The sequence below is a fragment of the Pygoscelis adeliae genome, unplaced genomic scaffold, assembly GCF_000699105.1.
Source record: "Pygoscelis adeliae isolate BGI_AS28 unplaced genomic scaffold, ASM69910v1 Scaffold10, whole genome shotgun sequence".
In the NCBI taxonomy this organism is placed as follows: Eukaryota; Metazoa; Chordata; class Aves; order Sphenisciformes; family Spheniscidae; genus Pygoscelis; species Pygoscelis adeliae.
In genome coordinates, this window is record NW_008824053.1 from 1960914 (window position 1) to 1978266 (window position 17353).

The 17353-nt window shown below is 35.3% G+C and overlaps 1 protein-coding gene across 1 annotated transcript in view; it reads right to left on the minus strand.

The window, feature by feature from the left end:
- AGL (amylo-alpha-1, 6-glucosidase, 4-alpha-glucanotransferase) overlaps positions 1–17353 on the minus strand; it is a 42056-nt gene that overhangs the window by 13002 nt on the left and 11701 nt on the right. Inside the window, exons 11-27 of the mRNA XM_009333748.1 lie at positions 16821–16960; positions 14207–14394; positions 13002–13125; positions 11774–11937; positions 11130–11231; positions 10724–10876; positions 10493–10643; positions 9196–9320; positions 8980–9092; positions 8719–8853; positions 8068–8198; positions 7348–7484; positions 5486–5619; positions 4144–4319; positions 2244–2346; positions 784–1009; positions 229–340 (exon numbers count right to left, since the gene is read on the minus strand). Of these exons, the coding sequence (XP_009332023.1) occupies positions 229–340; positions 784–1009; positions 2244–2346; positions 4144–4319; positions 5486–5619; positions 7348–7484; positions 8068–8198; positions 8719–8853; positions 8980–9092; positions 9196–9320; positions 10493–10643; positions 10724–10876; positions 11130–11231; positions 11774–11937; positions 13002–13125; positions 14207–14394; positions 16821–16960 (2414 nt within the window). The remainder of the gene's footprint in view (positions 1–228; positions 341–783; positions 1010–2243; positions 2347–4143; positions 4320–5485; positions 5620–7347; positions 7485–8067; positions 8199–8718; positions 8854–8979; positions 9093–9195; positions 9321–10492; positions 10644–10723; positions 10877–11129; positions 11232–11773; positions 11938–13001; positions 13126–14206; positions 14395–16820; positions 16961–17353) is intronic.

Consider the following 17353-nt stretch of genomic DNA (forward strand, 5'->3'; position numbering starts at 1 on the left):
ATCATAGAATCTTTGAGCAACCTTAATGATTCTATGATTCTATATAAGCAGTTGCTGATAATAAACAATTAGGCACTTTTTAAACATTAAATGTATTTAAAGTAATGTAGTTTTAGTTGCATTAAACATAATTAATTTTTCCACAAATATACTCAATAGCTAGAGAAAAAGATATAAAATATAATCATAATCTTTTGAATTGCATAGCAAGTGTTCTGTATATGTTACCTTCATCTCTCATGTTTTGATCTATCTGCGGACCAGCATTCCTCTCTCGGAAATTTATGCCTTCCATGTGTCGTTGCATTGCTTCCTGTATCACTTCATAAAGTGGCTGATCCTAGATTGATTGCATATTTGGATGATATGTGAACGGCAAGATGAAAAATGAGTAGAAAGGCTCTATCTAATGTGCAAATAGTAGCAATTCTTACCCTCCAGTTTATGATACTTCAAAAGAAAAGCATCTAACATTTTCAGTAGCATCTTTGTCAATGGCAATACATTTATACAATTTTTGATATAAATATTTTTCCAAGACAAAAAGCGAAGAAAAAATTTAGAAGCTGATGGAATTTTTTTCCTCCATCCCCAACCCCCTGCACCTGTCTAATCATGTGATGCAGATGTAGTGAGGAGTGCATAAAATACGGAGTTCTTGTGCTATAACCAAATTTCACCATAAACAACAGATAGCGACAGGTTCTTGTAGCTAGAAAAATTACATCCTTTCATCGAAAATTTATAGTTGTGTTAAATACTTAAATCAGAAGTGATCTTTACCATAGTGCCTGCAGGCTGAGGAGACGAGTCATCTCTTGGGTACATCCTAGAAACAGGACACCTGAGAATGTCTAATCCGTTTGGAGCAATTTTACAGTAGTCCTGGATACACTGAAGCCACCACCATACAGCATCACGACAGTTGTATCTGGCATGTGTCCCCTGGCCAAGCAGATTGGGAATGAGACCGTGTCTTAAAGTCCCACCAAATGCTAAAATGATGTTTCTAGAACAAAACAAAAACACAGTCTTGACTAAGTTACTTTCAAGGCCATTATTGGACCAAGTACAAAGCAAACAAGTTTACCTCGATAGCAAGGTAAGTCAAGGAGACAAACAGGATCTTAAAGACAGATGCCAGAAGTTTGCGGTTAAAAGCTACAAATTACTTCACTTAGCATGAACAACTTTTTATTATAAAAAGTCATCTATTCCCTACTAATTCCCCAACATGAATACATTTAAATCAATCTGTACAAAACATACAACATATGCTAATATGGAAAAGCTAGTTTGCTCTTTTATAGGTAGTGACATAGAACCTAAATCCAAGTCCCACTAAGGTCACAGGGAAGGTTTTTATTGACATTGTTTGTGATTACCCTGGTATCCACTCTGATGGAATGGAGACAGCGGGCAGGAGTAGATGGGAATTTCCTATTAAAGTAGGAAAGGTGACAGCAACTGAGGTTATGAAATGTTTCATTTGAGAACTGTTGCGCATACCTTGTGGAAAACATGGATACCAACTAGCTTTAAAAGGGAATATAAACACACTAGTAGACTGCAGATCTTACTGCACGAGAAAGGTAATATTTGGCCAAATGTACAACAGCATAAATACATGCTAATGTAAAACAACTAATTTTTATGTTTGTACCATGTGGCGAGCTCCACCCAAATTAAAGATTAATGGAAATATCAAATCAATAGATCTGGCTTATATCTGGCTCATTTGTCAGGTTAAACATTTACAAACAGATACCAGATTGTAACAATCCACAATTAGCTGATTTCTAGTATTAGCAGACAAATACTAGCAGTTGCGAAAAAAAAAAATCACGGTAGACATGCAATCATACCTTTCTGATTAAAAGAGTATTCTCTTGCTACTTCAAGTTTTAAATAAATAATTTTGAAATTATTGCTCAGCAACAATGATGCAAGCACATGTGAAACACAATCACTTTGTTTAAGGACAAGCAGTAGTGTTACAGGGGTTAAAACTACCTCATCTACACAGAACATCAGCTTCATATCAGTGCTAAGAAAGCAGGAGAGAATCATTGAAGTAGTATTTTTAATTCCACTTAGAGAGAACTCCCAAGTCTGTCTAGAGCCGTTAGAGTTTTATACTGCACATCAACTGTTTCTAACAGCTTGTGTTAGAGGTTTTGAGAGCATGCCTTTTTCCTAACTACCTGCAAAACCAATAAGAACTAAGTATAAGTCAGTCTTACCTTGCTTCTAGATAGCGCCCAGTAACTAACATTAGACCTCTCAGTGCAATAAAGGTATCCCTTCCCCAAGAGCGAAAAATTCCAGAAGAAAAGTGAGGTAAACCTAAAAAGAAATGTCATTGTTCATCTCATTTATTGATATGGCAGAAATCTCCAAGCACACATGTATGTATAAAATACCCAGAAGGAAAAATATATTCACATTTATAATTTTCCTAGATTAAGATATTTAAAGTAAACAATATTCCAGACCAAGTTCTTGATAAAATGAAATAAAACCTCATTTTAGAACAATTATCTTCTAGAATTTCAAGATCACGCAATGGAATTTCTCATGTCAATAATAGTCACATTGAAATTTTTATTAAATCACTTTGTAACTTAACCAAGTGCCACCCTTTAATTAAAAGAAGCAGAAAGAAAACTAACAAACAAAAAGCCAGAACTATGACAAGATTTATAACGCTTTGTTGGCAAGTGTTTATGTATGAGAGCTATGCCATCTCAGTAGCATAAAGGGGATAAGACTGGAGAGCTATGAATTTCTTCAGCCAAAATTGTTCTCAGCCACTATAAAAGGAATCCTGCTTCTCTTTTCCAGCAGCTTCTACAACTACATCTTACTGCAGACATTATAACGTGTAACTTAAAGAGTGATTCTGACTGATAAAGCATAATAATTACAACAGTAATTGTCTTTTCTTCCATTTATTAAGTTTTTCAATCTAACAAACAAAAAATCCCATACGGTGAAGTTTCAAAACAGCAGCCTCTTGTACATGCTTGGTAGAACAATATTTTAACGTCTATCACTTACTTTTCCAAAGTATTTGCTAATACGGCCTCCACACCTCCGCAATTTTATGGTATATGGCAATGGCACTTGAGAATGACAATCCATGTACGACTTAATCTCACAGACACAACTACCAGCGAATACGTGAAGGGAATATTTAAAACCAAACCCTTTAGTATAATTAATCTTTACGACCAATTTAAGCGAACATTGTGCCTCTGTGCTTCTAGGTAACTCTAAAGCAGGCAAATGGAATGTTACTAAAAGCGAGAAAATAAAAGCAGTAAAATTCCATGAGAGAAAGACAGATGGCAAAAAAAAAGAAGAAAACAAACACCCCAGTGAGAGAGATGCCATAGAATCTGTAGATGTTAAAAGTTTCTATGGTTTCAGAAAGGAACGGGCCAACTCGGAACAAAAATAAATTCATTCTAAGCCACTAAACACAGAAGATAATACTTTTGACATAGGAAAGTGCCCAAGTCAAAGACTGCCAGGTGCTGGCAGAACATTCGGAGGTATAAACACCGTTTGCTGACTGCTTTTATGCTCTTTCCTTTTGGAGACAGTTTCACATCAGGCGTTCTTCTGGTCTGCTAATGGTTCTTTCTTTTTCTGAGAAGTTGTAAACAATAAATTCACCCTTGTACTCCATTACAAGGCAGTTCTTAAATTCATATTTAAAAAAGATAAACTAAAATCTATTATGCTAAGCATATTTATCTCAAGCAAGTCTTCTGGAAAGAAAAAGAACATACTTGTGGATCTCCATATATGATAAAAGTGGATATAGCTAAAAATGACTCTAAACGAAGTATTTATAAGCTCCCCACACACACCCCCAAGAGCAGTAACAAAGTGGTTGTCCCCAAGAAGTACTTCTAGACAAAACTCCCGTATTCTTAATATGGGCAAATCTTTATTTTAAACACAAGTTAAAACACATGGGAAAAGTGAGGAAAACTGCTACCTAACATTTTATACATGGTGGCTGACATGGATCCCAAGCACAATGGAGACAATTTTCATAGAGCTACTAAAACCAGTTTAACTATTTTGGAAGACTTTTTTTTTTTTTTTTTTTTAAATGTTGTCAGAAATTACCAGCTGCCAAGGAAACACAACACTGTTCTTTCTCATTTGTAATCTCATTCAGCCTATAGGGAACATCGTGTAAGGAAGGAGACAGATCTGGCAGACAAGAATATTTTCCTATCCCACACATCTGGACTGAACCCAAGGAAAGGTGTTTAACAAATGTTGATCCATTCTGCACAAATCTGTAATTCAACATAATTAAGTTAAAGTAACTTTGCATTCAGCAATATCAGTCTATAAAATGTACCCTTTTTCATTTACAGAAGATTATTAATACGTATTATGCATAATAAAGATAATAAACTAACAGTGAGTTAATATTAGTATTTTGCATTAACTAATTATGTACACAAGCCTTAATTTGTAAATCACTTTTTTCCCCTCAAAACGGGTGCCCAATGTTAGCCTTAAATTTTAACTTATTAACGCCAATGGGAGTGTTCATGTCAAATACTTCTAGGAAAAAGGGTTAAAAAAAAGAAAAAGGGAATTGGTTTGGTTTACTTGATGCCTACATACAGACCTAAGACCTCAAAAATATGATAAAAGATATTTTACAACAAACAAAAGTTTCTGTCAAACCTAGTCAGTATTTTTAAAGATTGCCACATTTTTTTATATATATATACACATATATAAAAAAAAAATTGTAAATCAATAAATCAATTAACACATTGTCTAAAATAATGCAACCTGCATTCCTGACTAGTTTACCTCCAAGCATTTTTTCATAAAATATACTACTTTCCACATGATTTAATAGCCATTACCAAATTCTATGGCCATTTTAACATCTGTATTTTTACAAAACAATACTGATTTGTTCAGAATGTTCATAGCTAGAATAAAGCCTCTATTAAATCAATCTCCCTTTCCAAGAAACAAAGGAGAAGCAGACACTGAAGATTAAACAGTTATTTCAAGAACTAAGCAAAGTGCTCAGAAAATGAAGGATATTTAGCTGTGTTAGAGAAGAAATGTTGAACAAAGCATCAGCATCAAGTACAATCCAGTATTTTCTTTTTTCCCCAAACTTTGAATTATTGTAGTTGTACTAAAGTTATAGCAAAAAAAGTTTCCGAAGCCTGGCAAAGAAGTGCTGTCTTAGAGTTTCCTCCTCCTACTGTACTATGCCAACAGTAGTTATAAATTCAAACCCTGGATAGACATCTGAACTCTCCATCTTCCAAACCATCACTGTTAGAAGATGGATTTGATATTCACTGCCAATTTTACCCTTTTACATTGGACAAGTATGAAAATATTCAAATTACATTCTCCAGCAGATAAAACTTAAAAGGTGCAAATATATACAGATACCTCTATAGCTCTGATATGCCAAGCATACCTAGACATCTGATGCCATCCCACATCCAGAAGCGTTGTGTATGCACCCACTAATATGGCATCAAAGTAGCATGGGATGAGGTAACGTGGAATTCTCTTTAGGTAGACAAACATGGCCTTCAACCATTTACCAACCTATTAAAATACAATATAATTAGAACTTGATAACACTAGGGTTCAAAACCCAGTGCTTACAGGATCCATCTAGTTAAAGTATTCGTCACAGTTTTTGTACATTTATTACACCCAAGTTATGCTTGACCACCACAAAGATGAGGTTATCTTCAGTTATTAACATCACCACTAGCATGCCACCATTCACGTCTAAGAAGTTGTCCACGCTAGATATTCGTGGCAGAATTGCTGTATCCTCCTGCTCCAAAATTTAAGCTGAGAGAGATGAACTCTAAAAAAAGTAGGAGGGAAAAAGCTGTACTATATCTGTACTATGACATAAATGGGCAAGAACATGAACTATAGAGATTATGTTTTGCTGAAACGAGGATGGCTAGTCTTGTAGGGGGAAAAAAAAGAAAAAGATTAATCACAAAGAAGTTATTAAAACTGAGTAGCAAAGGAAAGCTACAACTCAAAAGGCATCGCTACGACCCAAGTGTGGGAAGGAGGTTTCTCATTGCTTAAAAAGACAGGACCGAAGAAATGAAGCTTGAGACTACAGACAGAAAAATTATCAGAAGGCTAAATTATGTATGGCCACTAGTGAAAATGACTGCAGATCAGGGTCTAGGACTCAGGATTGTGGAGTTTCACCATCCTTATGTCACTGCAAAATGTTTGACACCTGGGGAGTATTTCTTCTCTTTCCTTCTAGTACTGTTAAAGAATATCATGACAACCTATTGGAAAGTCACTAAAGATTTAAACCTTGCAGATGGAAGACTGAGCAGATGAAGAAAGTACGTGTCGATACATTACATGATGACACTATACTTTTAACCTGGAAATTATGAAGGGAAAGCTACTTATGTAAATGGTGAAATTGTAAAGTTTAGTTTCATGTGACTTCAGTATAGCTATAGGTACTTTATATCTTCTGCAAAATAGAATGAGACACTACAAATTAAGAACTCAAAAAAAAAAACCCACAGAAAAAATAAGCAACAGTCTTTGAAGGACAGTAAGTCTGGCAAGTATCTGACTAACTTCCCTTCTAGAAAAGCTCCGTCACTGAGGTCAGACTCAGCATTTGCTTCAATATAACATTAGACTGCTTTATCCATTCTTTTGCTTTCTATCACTACACTTGACTTCAGAAACAAAATGGAATAAGAATGCTAAAGCCTTTATTATTATATTCATTATGCAAGTTACCCAAATCAGGTCTTCATCTTGTGAAATGAATAAAGCAATTGCTGTGCAGGAAAAGAAAACATGACAAAGAAAGAAAAGGACTGTATTTTAATGCAACTATACAGGTAACTTGAATCTCAGTAATTCTTATCTTCTCAGTGCTTGACTGTGCAATCTTACTATATCTGTATCATAATCATGTATGCCTCAGTAGTATTTAGGCCCTCTTTTGAAAGTACTTAAAAAAAACGGTTGCTTTATTTTTATTTGGAGGAAAAGTAATAAACGGGGAAGGATCCCTGCAGGCCTTTATGTAACAGCTAACAACCCCTCCATGCCCTACATATTTTTCTCTTCCTTTTTGCAGTGTATTCTTAAATAGGATTGAGGAGAGGGAAGAAAAACATATTAGCGGTTTAATCTCCTAGAAGAAATTGCCTAGACAAGAAATATGTTACAGACAGACTGAATTTAAAAATATACCAGTAATTGAAAAGGAAACAAACTAGTAATTTAAAACCCCAAAGTCACCAAATAAGTATTTTTACTCACTTCTGTACAGGCTCCTGCACGTGAAATCAGACGATTACTGACATAATCAATCATCCAGTCTCCAGATCTTAAATTATCACAAAATGGATGACCCAAATCATTCTTTGGTCTAATGTCTGCCATCACTGACATTAACCCTGAAGATACAAACCCAACACTGTATTAAAAGACACACCATTATCACAAACAGCAATTACAATTCAGGAGGAAGAGGTACACAGGAACACATGCTTTAACTGGATTTAACTGTATTCTCTTGATCTGCAGAACGAGTTAGGATACAACTCAATTGTAGTTTCCTCAGCGTACATCCTAGACAGTTATGAAAATCACTGTGGAATAACTAGCATGATGGAATTCATACATTTGATAAGTGACTGACACTCCTCAGTAATCTAGTAATGCCTAGGGTTTAATTAATGTGACTTTTCACTGGAGGTATATGTATTTTCTTTTTATTTTAAAAGCAAGGGCATTGGTGTTAAAACACATATTGGAACTTAATTCTGCAGCCCAGAGTAGCGAGAGAGAGGGTTCTTGTTTTAGTATGTGATTTCCTGGGTACAACGCTGATAAGTAGCATGGTCAAGCAGAAAAAACCTTACTGTTTTTTATCCAAACAATGGCACTAGCCATAAGATAGCATTAAAGTATGATCTAGATTGAGCAGCTCTATTTTACTTTTTTTCTTGACAGAAAAAAGAATGCCAAAACTATTACCTTGGAGGCCTGCATACTTCAGCGGTGACCAGTTTGGTATATTATAACAACCTCCACCATCTTCTTGTTCTTCTGCCTCACACCTATACAGTACTTGATTTAGGTCAGCCAAAGTTAGTTTAGATGCAATACTGAAAAAACAGTGGAGAAAAAAAATTTCCAAATGCAAAAGCAGCATTAGTAGGGAAACAGAGAAGGGTTTTCACAAACAGTTCTAGTTTTGAACTTACATTAAAATAATATATACAACTCTCTCACCACTTAATCTTGGAAATTAAGAGCTTGGTTTTTCAGATGTTCTGAGATGTTCTGCTCAGATGTTTCAGTATTTATTTAGAAACACAGTATTAAGTACAAACCCCGAACAATCATACCCCAAAACTGACAAGCACTCCATGTTAGTAAGTCTACTTTAAGCAACAATTACACAGAACGTGAGCAAAAGAGCCTGGGAAGTTTTGAAGTATAAACCCTGCTTAGTATTATACATACAAAAAGAATATTTCAGAGTTTGTATTGCACTCTGACAATCCAAATCCATCTGTAGTAACAGAACAAAACAAAACAAGAAATCCTCACTCTAAGTTTACAGACTGTTCTTCGCTCCCACTGTAGCGCTCTTGGTACTTCAGAAACTTAAAGAATACTCACGAAGAAAATAATGTTTTTAATATAGGTGCTGAGTGATCATCAGGAAGACTTCCAGATTTAAAATGAGGGCTGAACTGGATCAAATGATTGCGGAGTACACCAACAGCCTCTTGTGCCTTTGGGTCAAGACTAACTCTGTAAATATGAATGTATAACTTGTAGAAATATAGCACTTACAATAACTATTCCCGAGTTTCAAAACAAAGAATCCTATCATTCTATTTTAACTAACACAGGCATTTGGCAATTATAATAACGTACCTGAATACTATTACACTTCCTGGTGTTAATTTTTCAAATTCAATTTCTTGAACAAATTCATTTGGCCCTTTTATGGCAGTTCCAGCTTGCTTTATAATTTTACTGTCTTTAATCTTAGAAAAGAAAAACACATTTGCAACTGAAAGTCAGTGTCTTTTTTCTAATACAAAATAGCACAAATTACAAAATATTCAATGGGTGAAGGAGGCTAATTACCTGGATATGCTCTCTGAGTTCCATTGTGAAATTAGGCAATCCATTTACAAAATGTTCATCTTTTTTGTAAGGACTAGCATTTCTCTCAATAGTCCTAGCCTCAAGTACTACTTCTTCTATTTTTCCTAAGAAAAGTTAAATCGTGTTGTAGCTGTTACTATACTTTAAAGTAAAAGTGATTCTTTTGAAAATGCGAAGCAAAACCTAAAACCCTAAATATTCAAAATACAAGTCTCAGTTTTACAGCTACAGAACAACCAAATGTGACAAAACATATAAGGAAGTGTTTTAAATATCCTATAAACATTCATTACACGTTCATTTGCTGTATTGTATTTAAAACTGCAATTTTATTATTTTATAATAAATTAACCATAAAAATCAGTCAACAATTTGTGAATTACAACCTGTCTTTTACTGATCACCAGTTCTGTTAGTTACCTTATTATCTTTTAGGAGACTATATTAGATTGGTTTCCAAACTGCAGCTACAGATGTTTTATCTTAAAAGTGTAACAACTTATATAAATATTCAAATATTCTAATTTTCTCTATCCTTTCGGTAATCTACAAACTAAGGTATACAAGTCTTGCAGCCACTTGTAAATGTCTTAACATATAATGTGACTGACTTTAAAACAGGCACACACATCCACTCAAAGAATTGAGTATACTTAAAAAGCCAGTTTGGAAAGCTTCTCTTCAGAAATACGGCCAGGTAGTGTGTAGAACTTGTTATACTTTGCTACTATTAAGTATAGTAAATACTTTGCATATTTAATTAATATTATGTATGTATTGCCTATATATTATCTTTATATTAACTTATGCATTACAATGTTGTTTCTTATTAAGATGTATTTTAAACCCACGAAAGTAGTCGTATATAAGAAAGATGAATAGTAACGACATCAATAAATATGATAAGATTTTAGCCTTTTTCCCCAGTGTAACACTTAATAAATAGTAATCCCCCCCAACTCTGTACAATTAACCATCTTGCTGTTAACTACTTCTTACCAGTTCACAAACAAGACAGTAAATAAAACCACACCCTCATGGGGAGCTTATAGCAGGAAGTATACTCGATATGAATGCCTTTGAAAACCCTAAGCAAGGAAAGTTTGTTATTGCTTCTTTAACCACTTCTGGTGCATGCACGTTAGCACATATAAAAGGAGTGTTATATACTGAAAATTATCATATTGATATCATGTGTTTCAAGTTAAAAAGTATGAAATTAGAATAACTTGAATTTTTTGTACACCTGCCATCTCTTGAAAACAAATCTGATTACCTGGGATACACATTTCAGGTACTTCTTTACTGTAGAAGGAAGTTTTAGGATCCCTGAAAGCAGTTCGACTTACAGCCACAACAGACTGGTGTGTGTTAGGACAATGTCTTGTCACTGCCACTATATCTTCATCAACTTGATCTACATACACCTAGAAAAGACATACCATTGCAACTGTGCTCACTCAGAACATAATTATGGAGAAATCGCAATGTTACCCTCACTTCTTGCCTGATTAAAGCCCTTAGCCGCCAGCTCCTGATGCAGTCTGTTCATGGCCAGCCTTCCTGCTAGAATTCCTGTTTGGAAATTGACTTCACCAGAAGTCAGGTGTCCTGCTGGATTCCATTTTGCATAAAACCTCTCTTCAGATACTACAGAGATCTGTAAAGAAATTAAGATGCAAGCAAATATCAACTACTCTAAAAAAAAAAACCCACCAAACAACCAACAAACCAGCTGGAGGTCTCAACTGTATAATAAATTCAAGTTTCATATGAAATTGGACAATCCAAAGTAATGCCAGCTAGTAAACTGCTTGGAATTTCAAATAAACAATGTTAAAACATATGTCTTAAGACAAGAATAAAGTTTACATTTTTAAAAGTAACTTAGGAGTTAAACTATAGACACATACCTGGTGTGGTACTAGTTCATCATAGCCTTTGGTGCTTCCTGTAGCACAGCATGCCATGGAAACAATCATTGCGCTAGGAAGAGCATCATATGCAGATCGGTGCTACGTTAAAAAATAAATAGGTAATAAATAGTGAAACAAAGACATAATTCATCCCTCCCAATTCAGTATACAGAAGACATACTCAATTTAACAGAGGAATTGCTGATCACATGATCATCATTTTCTTAATCACAACAGAATTATTGAAAGGAATTACTACAAACGCACTAATAAAAGCAACTGAAGAGAAACCCTCAAAAATAAGCACTCCAACTCCCCACCATTCTCTCTCATTCTCTCCTGTAAAACAGGAGCTTAGGAGAACAGGTTAACAATCCACTCATAGTAGCTGGAATGAAAGAATCAAAACAGCTCATTAAGCAGCTTTATATATTTTTTCTCTTGAAAGACAAAATCTTGAACGTCAGAAGGAGTTGTTACAGAATTTTATTCTCTGCATGAAAACTTGAAGCTCTGAAACACATTTTTCTTAAATATCGCTCAGGAAAAATGTCCAGATTGCACCAAGCCCTCCCATGGTTCAGAAATACCAATGCAGAAAACATTAAATGTAAACTTCGGTTTTCGGTTTAGGTGCTCACCTGAATTGGACATTCATTATCATGTGTAATATCCATAAACAGTGCATGAGCAATAGCTGGCATCAAAGGCCTCAAACGTGGCTGAACAAAAGAGCCAACAGGTTCACCTCCAAAACGATAAACCAACCTTCCCTCTTCATGGCTATTATAAGCAGTCATTGCCTCTAAAGAACAAAATAGGTAAGTGTTTGCATAAGAATAACTACCATAGAGTACAGCATGCACAAAGATGTCAACGCAGCATTTTACAGTTGTTATTTTGGTGTGTTCAATCATTTAAAAAAATCACATTAAAACTATATTCTCCAGTGTGGATACACAACCTTGGAGTATTCTATTTACCTTAATATATTAAGGTAGAGAAAGGTAAGGGAAAAATGGGAGAAAAAAAGCAGAACTCTCAAACTGTTTCTCATAGGCTTTAAGAAACTCACGCAACAAAAATCAGACATGATGCAGCACTTGCATAGCAGAACTGTGCTACAGCTTCCTTCTCTCTCGCTAGAGTAAGAGTGAAATATTTAACCTTCTGTAAACTAATGCAGGATGCCTTCTCTTATTTTACAGCTAGTACTGTATTTTTTGCTGAGTATCAAAAAAGTCACAATACAAAAACTGTACTTCTGATTACATGGAGTATGAAATTAAAAGTCCATAATCCAGAAGAAACCTTTTCCTCAGAAAAAAGCACATAATCTATAATCTCTCATTGGAAAGAGATCACACACACAGCAAGCCTACCTCTTATTAAGGAGGTAATGCCCAGCCTATTCACAAAGATATTGTCCAGCTCCTCATTTCCTGTGAACAGTTCAGCCACTACATACAAATCGGCTTGCAATTTTCTAGCTGTGTCCAGCATGTACTGCAAAAAGCACAGCCAAAAAAGCCACAGAAAGGGGAAAGGTAGACACAAAAAAAAGGACAAGTTTCAAAGCTAGGCAGGGATTGGACAATAGGAAAATGCCATGCAGCAGAAACAAATAGAAAGCCAAGATTAAGGAACAAAAAAAGTTGTTACACAGAAGGACACACAAACACAAGCAAAATCAAGAATTAGCATACAACACAGAAGAAGTTAAATAGAACGTGAAGAAGAAAAGGTAATTGCATAAGCAAAGAACATGTATATGTAAGAAAAATATAAAAGCATACCAATGTTAGTTTCACATTAAAAACTCCAAACCATACACGACAATCCTACATAATTTTCAACTGCTTATTGTACCTCTAATCAGGCTGGTAATTCCCAGGCGGTTGACAAAAACATTGTCAATGTACTCACTGCCCGTGAAGAGTTCAGCTATCACATAAAGATTAGGTCTGACTGATCTGGCTGTTGCTAGCATCTCCTATAGATCACAACACATTTTTAATGCAAGACATCCATTGTCACCTATGTATATGCAATCATTAACATGAATGCTAACCAAACATAATTGAGTCGTTCACATATGCAGTTCATTAAAAAATATTAACAACAGGTAACATTCATAAAACCATGTTTGCATTTTACAGAGATTATTTATGGACTGAATAATTCTAGGAAATTCTCTGAAGACTTTAAGCTAATTACAGCTTTGTTTTTAAACAAAATCTTAACTCAAAATGCAAGAACAAAAGGTTGGATAAAGAGATACCTGTTAAGGTAAGAAATCTGAGGAGGACTTCAGTTTAAGCCTTTAGAGTTACCATTCCAAAAATAGTAACAATAAATGAAAGCATGGCAGAAGTTTTGAAATGGCTGCATTTAAGAGCCAGTTACAACTTTTGTGTGGGCAAATCAACTTGTTTTAGAGAGCTCTTCATAGATTTAAGTAAGCTCTGTAACCAAGCTAGGACTAAGCACTAACAAGCCGCACTACTCAAAGCTATTTAAAGCTAATTTACTAGGTAAGTGCAATTTCTGGATATAGTCAGCTCCGTGGTAAATAATAAGCACTAATCTTAGCAATAAGCCTGCCAGACTAAACTTTCTGCAGGTGTTCTTCACCAACTTTTAAATTCTGGGAAGTAAACCACCTCCTGTTTAATTCAGCAATAGTTTTTCTTTGCCATATATATTTTGCTAAGACTTTTAACCAAGTCTTGGCAATCACCCCAGCTAAAACTGCCACGCTGGATACTGGCAGTCATTGCACTAAGTCCATAGCTACATAAGGGAAAAGTTAGCCAGGCCCATCCACATCTGCAATATTTCAGCTAAAGTGGAGAATTAAAAGATACAAGAGCTACACCACTCTAGTAACTGTTTAAAGTATCTGAAAGTGTATCTAAACATCACCAGTCAAGAAACCTTGCTTATGCTGTGAGGAAGATTCATTCACACCTGAACTCTGCCATGCAGAGATCCTGCAGATTTTGTAGCAACAGTGCAGGACTTATTTCACAGACAGAAGCCGTTTTATAATAAATATGCTTAATTTCGCGTACCTCAGCTACATGAATAGGTGTTGAGTGACAGTTGTCAAGACGAACACCATGGAAATATGTGGCAGTGATTTCAGTGTATTTTTTCATATGCGCCCAGAGGTATGGGCAGTCTTCAGGTTTATTACCATAACGCAGTTTCACACTGTCTCCCCAACAAATAAGCTCTCTTCTCAAGTAAACATTTGAACCTGTAAGGGAAATAAATTCATTATAGTGTATATATCTATAGTATAGAATGTGCACCAAAATGAAAATGGGGTATTTAATTTTCTACTGCTGAAGAGCAGAACGCTGTGATGAAGAGTAAAAATTCTAACAATAATCATATCAACTCAAAATCTATATACCCTACACTGACGTATAATTTCAGACTACTCCAAGGGAATATTTAACTTCTATAGCAATACTGAAATAATTCTTCAGATTGAAATCAAATTCCTTTTAATACTTCAAATTAGTATAAAATCTGTACTTGAGAAAAAAAAGAAAAAAGCAGCAAACAGATGAACAAAATCAGTAATTCAGTTGTTTATACTGGCCAAATTAAAAAAAAAGCATCTCACTGTGTTACCATAAACTGCCACAGCCACAATTTAAAATTTTATGTTCTGTTAACAGCAGACTGTGACGATGTAAGTCAAAATTTCCAAAGTACTTAGGCAGGTAGGTCACTTAAATGGACAAAGTCCCTAAATAATTTTTGTGTGTATAAAAATACTTATCCTCCATCTAGTCTAGTTTCGTATACTATTTTTTGCCTTCTTTTTGATGCAATCAATAAAAAAAAAATTTTTTTAATCTGAGTTCACCTGTAATATACTTACTGCACAGAATATACTGACGGAGGTTTAACTGTGACAAAGACTTAAAAAAATCAGTCCATATCTAAAAAAAGTGACTTCTCTCCTATATAAATCACATATTTGACAATGGCAGTATATCATTTAAAAAACAAACAAACAAAACCACCAACACCCCACACTATTTGCAACATATAATATCCAGGGACAATCATGGAATTGTCAATAATCAGACCCAACATAAGAGAAATACAATTATCTTCGAGCCATCAGTCTTCTGAAGGTCTGTTTATATTCATCTTATCTAAACCTGATCAAAGCACGAACAGGGTCAGCACCACTCAGAATGGGTAAGACAGAGCTACTCCATTGCTTTCTGCTACTCCTAGACCAGCTATACTGATGCATCACCGCAGTTATTTTAGTGGTTGAATCTTGAATTAGATCAGGAAACTTGTTCAGCTGAAAAGTAATCCTGCCTTAGCAAAGAGATTATTTTCCAGCCAGACTAATTCCCTAAGGCTCGCATTATGGACACCGAAGTGATTGGGCCTACACAATGAAAGACGCACGAGAGTAAGCAGCTAGTAAGTAAAGAGAAGGGACTGTAAGTTACCACTACTTCCAAAAACATTCACTTAAGCACAGCCTACCTTTTATCTTCACTAAGATAACATGGACAGAAGGATTGGCTTTCTTTGGATGTACACCATGATTTTTTTAAGGGCCATTTACAGAACTAGCTGCATTTGTTTTGCAATTCCAATATCTGTGCCCTTATGTGTCATCTTTTCACACTGTATTCTCAGTTGAAATAACGTGTAGCATAAAACAAAGGTATAACACAAGTATAAAGCACTCAAAGTTACAGACGAATTAACAGATAACTCAGTGGAAGTTATGTGTGCTAACTAATGCCAGTGACTGAAGGAAAAAATACAACAGTCTTCCCAGAAGAAAGGGCAATTAGCTGAAAGGCAACTCAACAAAAACACCCTTGAAACACGTACTACCTTATTCCTTGCAAAGGAGAAAAAAAGTAAATAAAAAGCATTGAAAGGGCTGTAGACTATTTTGCAGAAATGAGGTGTTTGCTAACTTCTGAGCACTCTGGAGTATCAATCAGATTAGCTTTCAAAGCAGACTCAACAAACTCGTAGATAATTCTTTTAATTAGAATTAAACTGGCCTTTGTTTGAGTCAGTTTACAGAGTGAAAGACTACTCTGAAAACAAGAGTTCTGTCTTGCTTTTATTGGATATCAATGCCGTCCCCAAAGGAGTTAGAATACGGTATTTTAGTGCATGGTGAATTCATACCCTATCTTACCCTCACAAGTAATCTGCATATTTATTTTGGATTAATTGGGTCACCTCTTGACTGCCTGACTGCCGCTCACTGGACCTTTCAAGGATCCAGTTTTTGCTCATCACATCAGTAATTATCCACCTTTTTATTTGCATTAGTTTTCTGCCATACTGTCATTGTCTTATGGAAATGCCAACAAGCAGTGCTGTTGGAACAAAGTAAGCAAAGACAGTCACAGAAGCGGGGAGGCAGGATGTCCCCATCTCAGTGGCAGAAAGCTGGTAAGTTCCCTCTCAAATCTTGCAAAACTGTGCCTCAAATCCCAGTTCTTATAGTTGATCTGTATGCTGAACGGGAAATAAAAGTGCTATAAACTGAGTATCTGTATTCCTATTCTGCAGCTTCATAGGAATACATCTGGAAAAAAGATGGATTAAATAAGACCCTTTTTGTTTTGGCTAGAATATCAAAAGGTTTATAAGATGATTCAAAGTTCTTTTACAAACCTGGTTCCGCAAAGTTTCTAAGAGGATCATCTCCCATAACCCAGCCATTATGAGCCATGAAATAACAAGCTTTATCTGGCTGATGTATCATCATTTCTTCTTCCTCCACAGTCAGCTCTTTGAATGGATAAGTAAAATACCTACAGAATAGACAGGCAATTAAAAAAAGAAAACAAAAATATAAAGGTAACCTAAGCTGAAATTCATTGTCTTTGAAATTAAAATATCTGCTATGAACTGGCTTGTAGATAAAACAGATACAAGAAAAACCCCAGCAGCTGCTAGACTATAAATGATGGGGAGTTTTCTATTTTGTAGCATGTCTTGAAGAAGAAAGGACAGGTGTTGCCACTATCTTGGTGTCAGCTGGTAGTGTAAGATTAAAGCCCTAGCCCTTCAGATACGAGTGGCATCAAGTACATCAAACTTGAAAGGTGTAAGCTTTCCTAGTTCCACCCCTCTTCCACCTACAAGAGCAATTTGCACTATGTAAGGCTTCGATGTGCTCCGAGTATTGTTTCATGCTGTCTGGT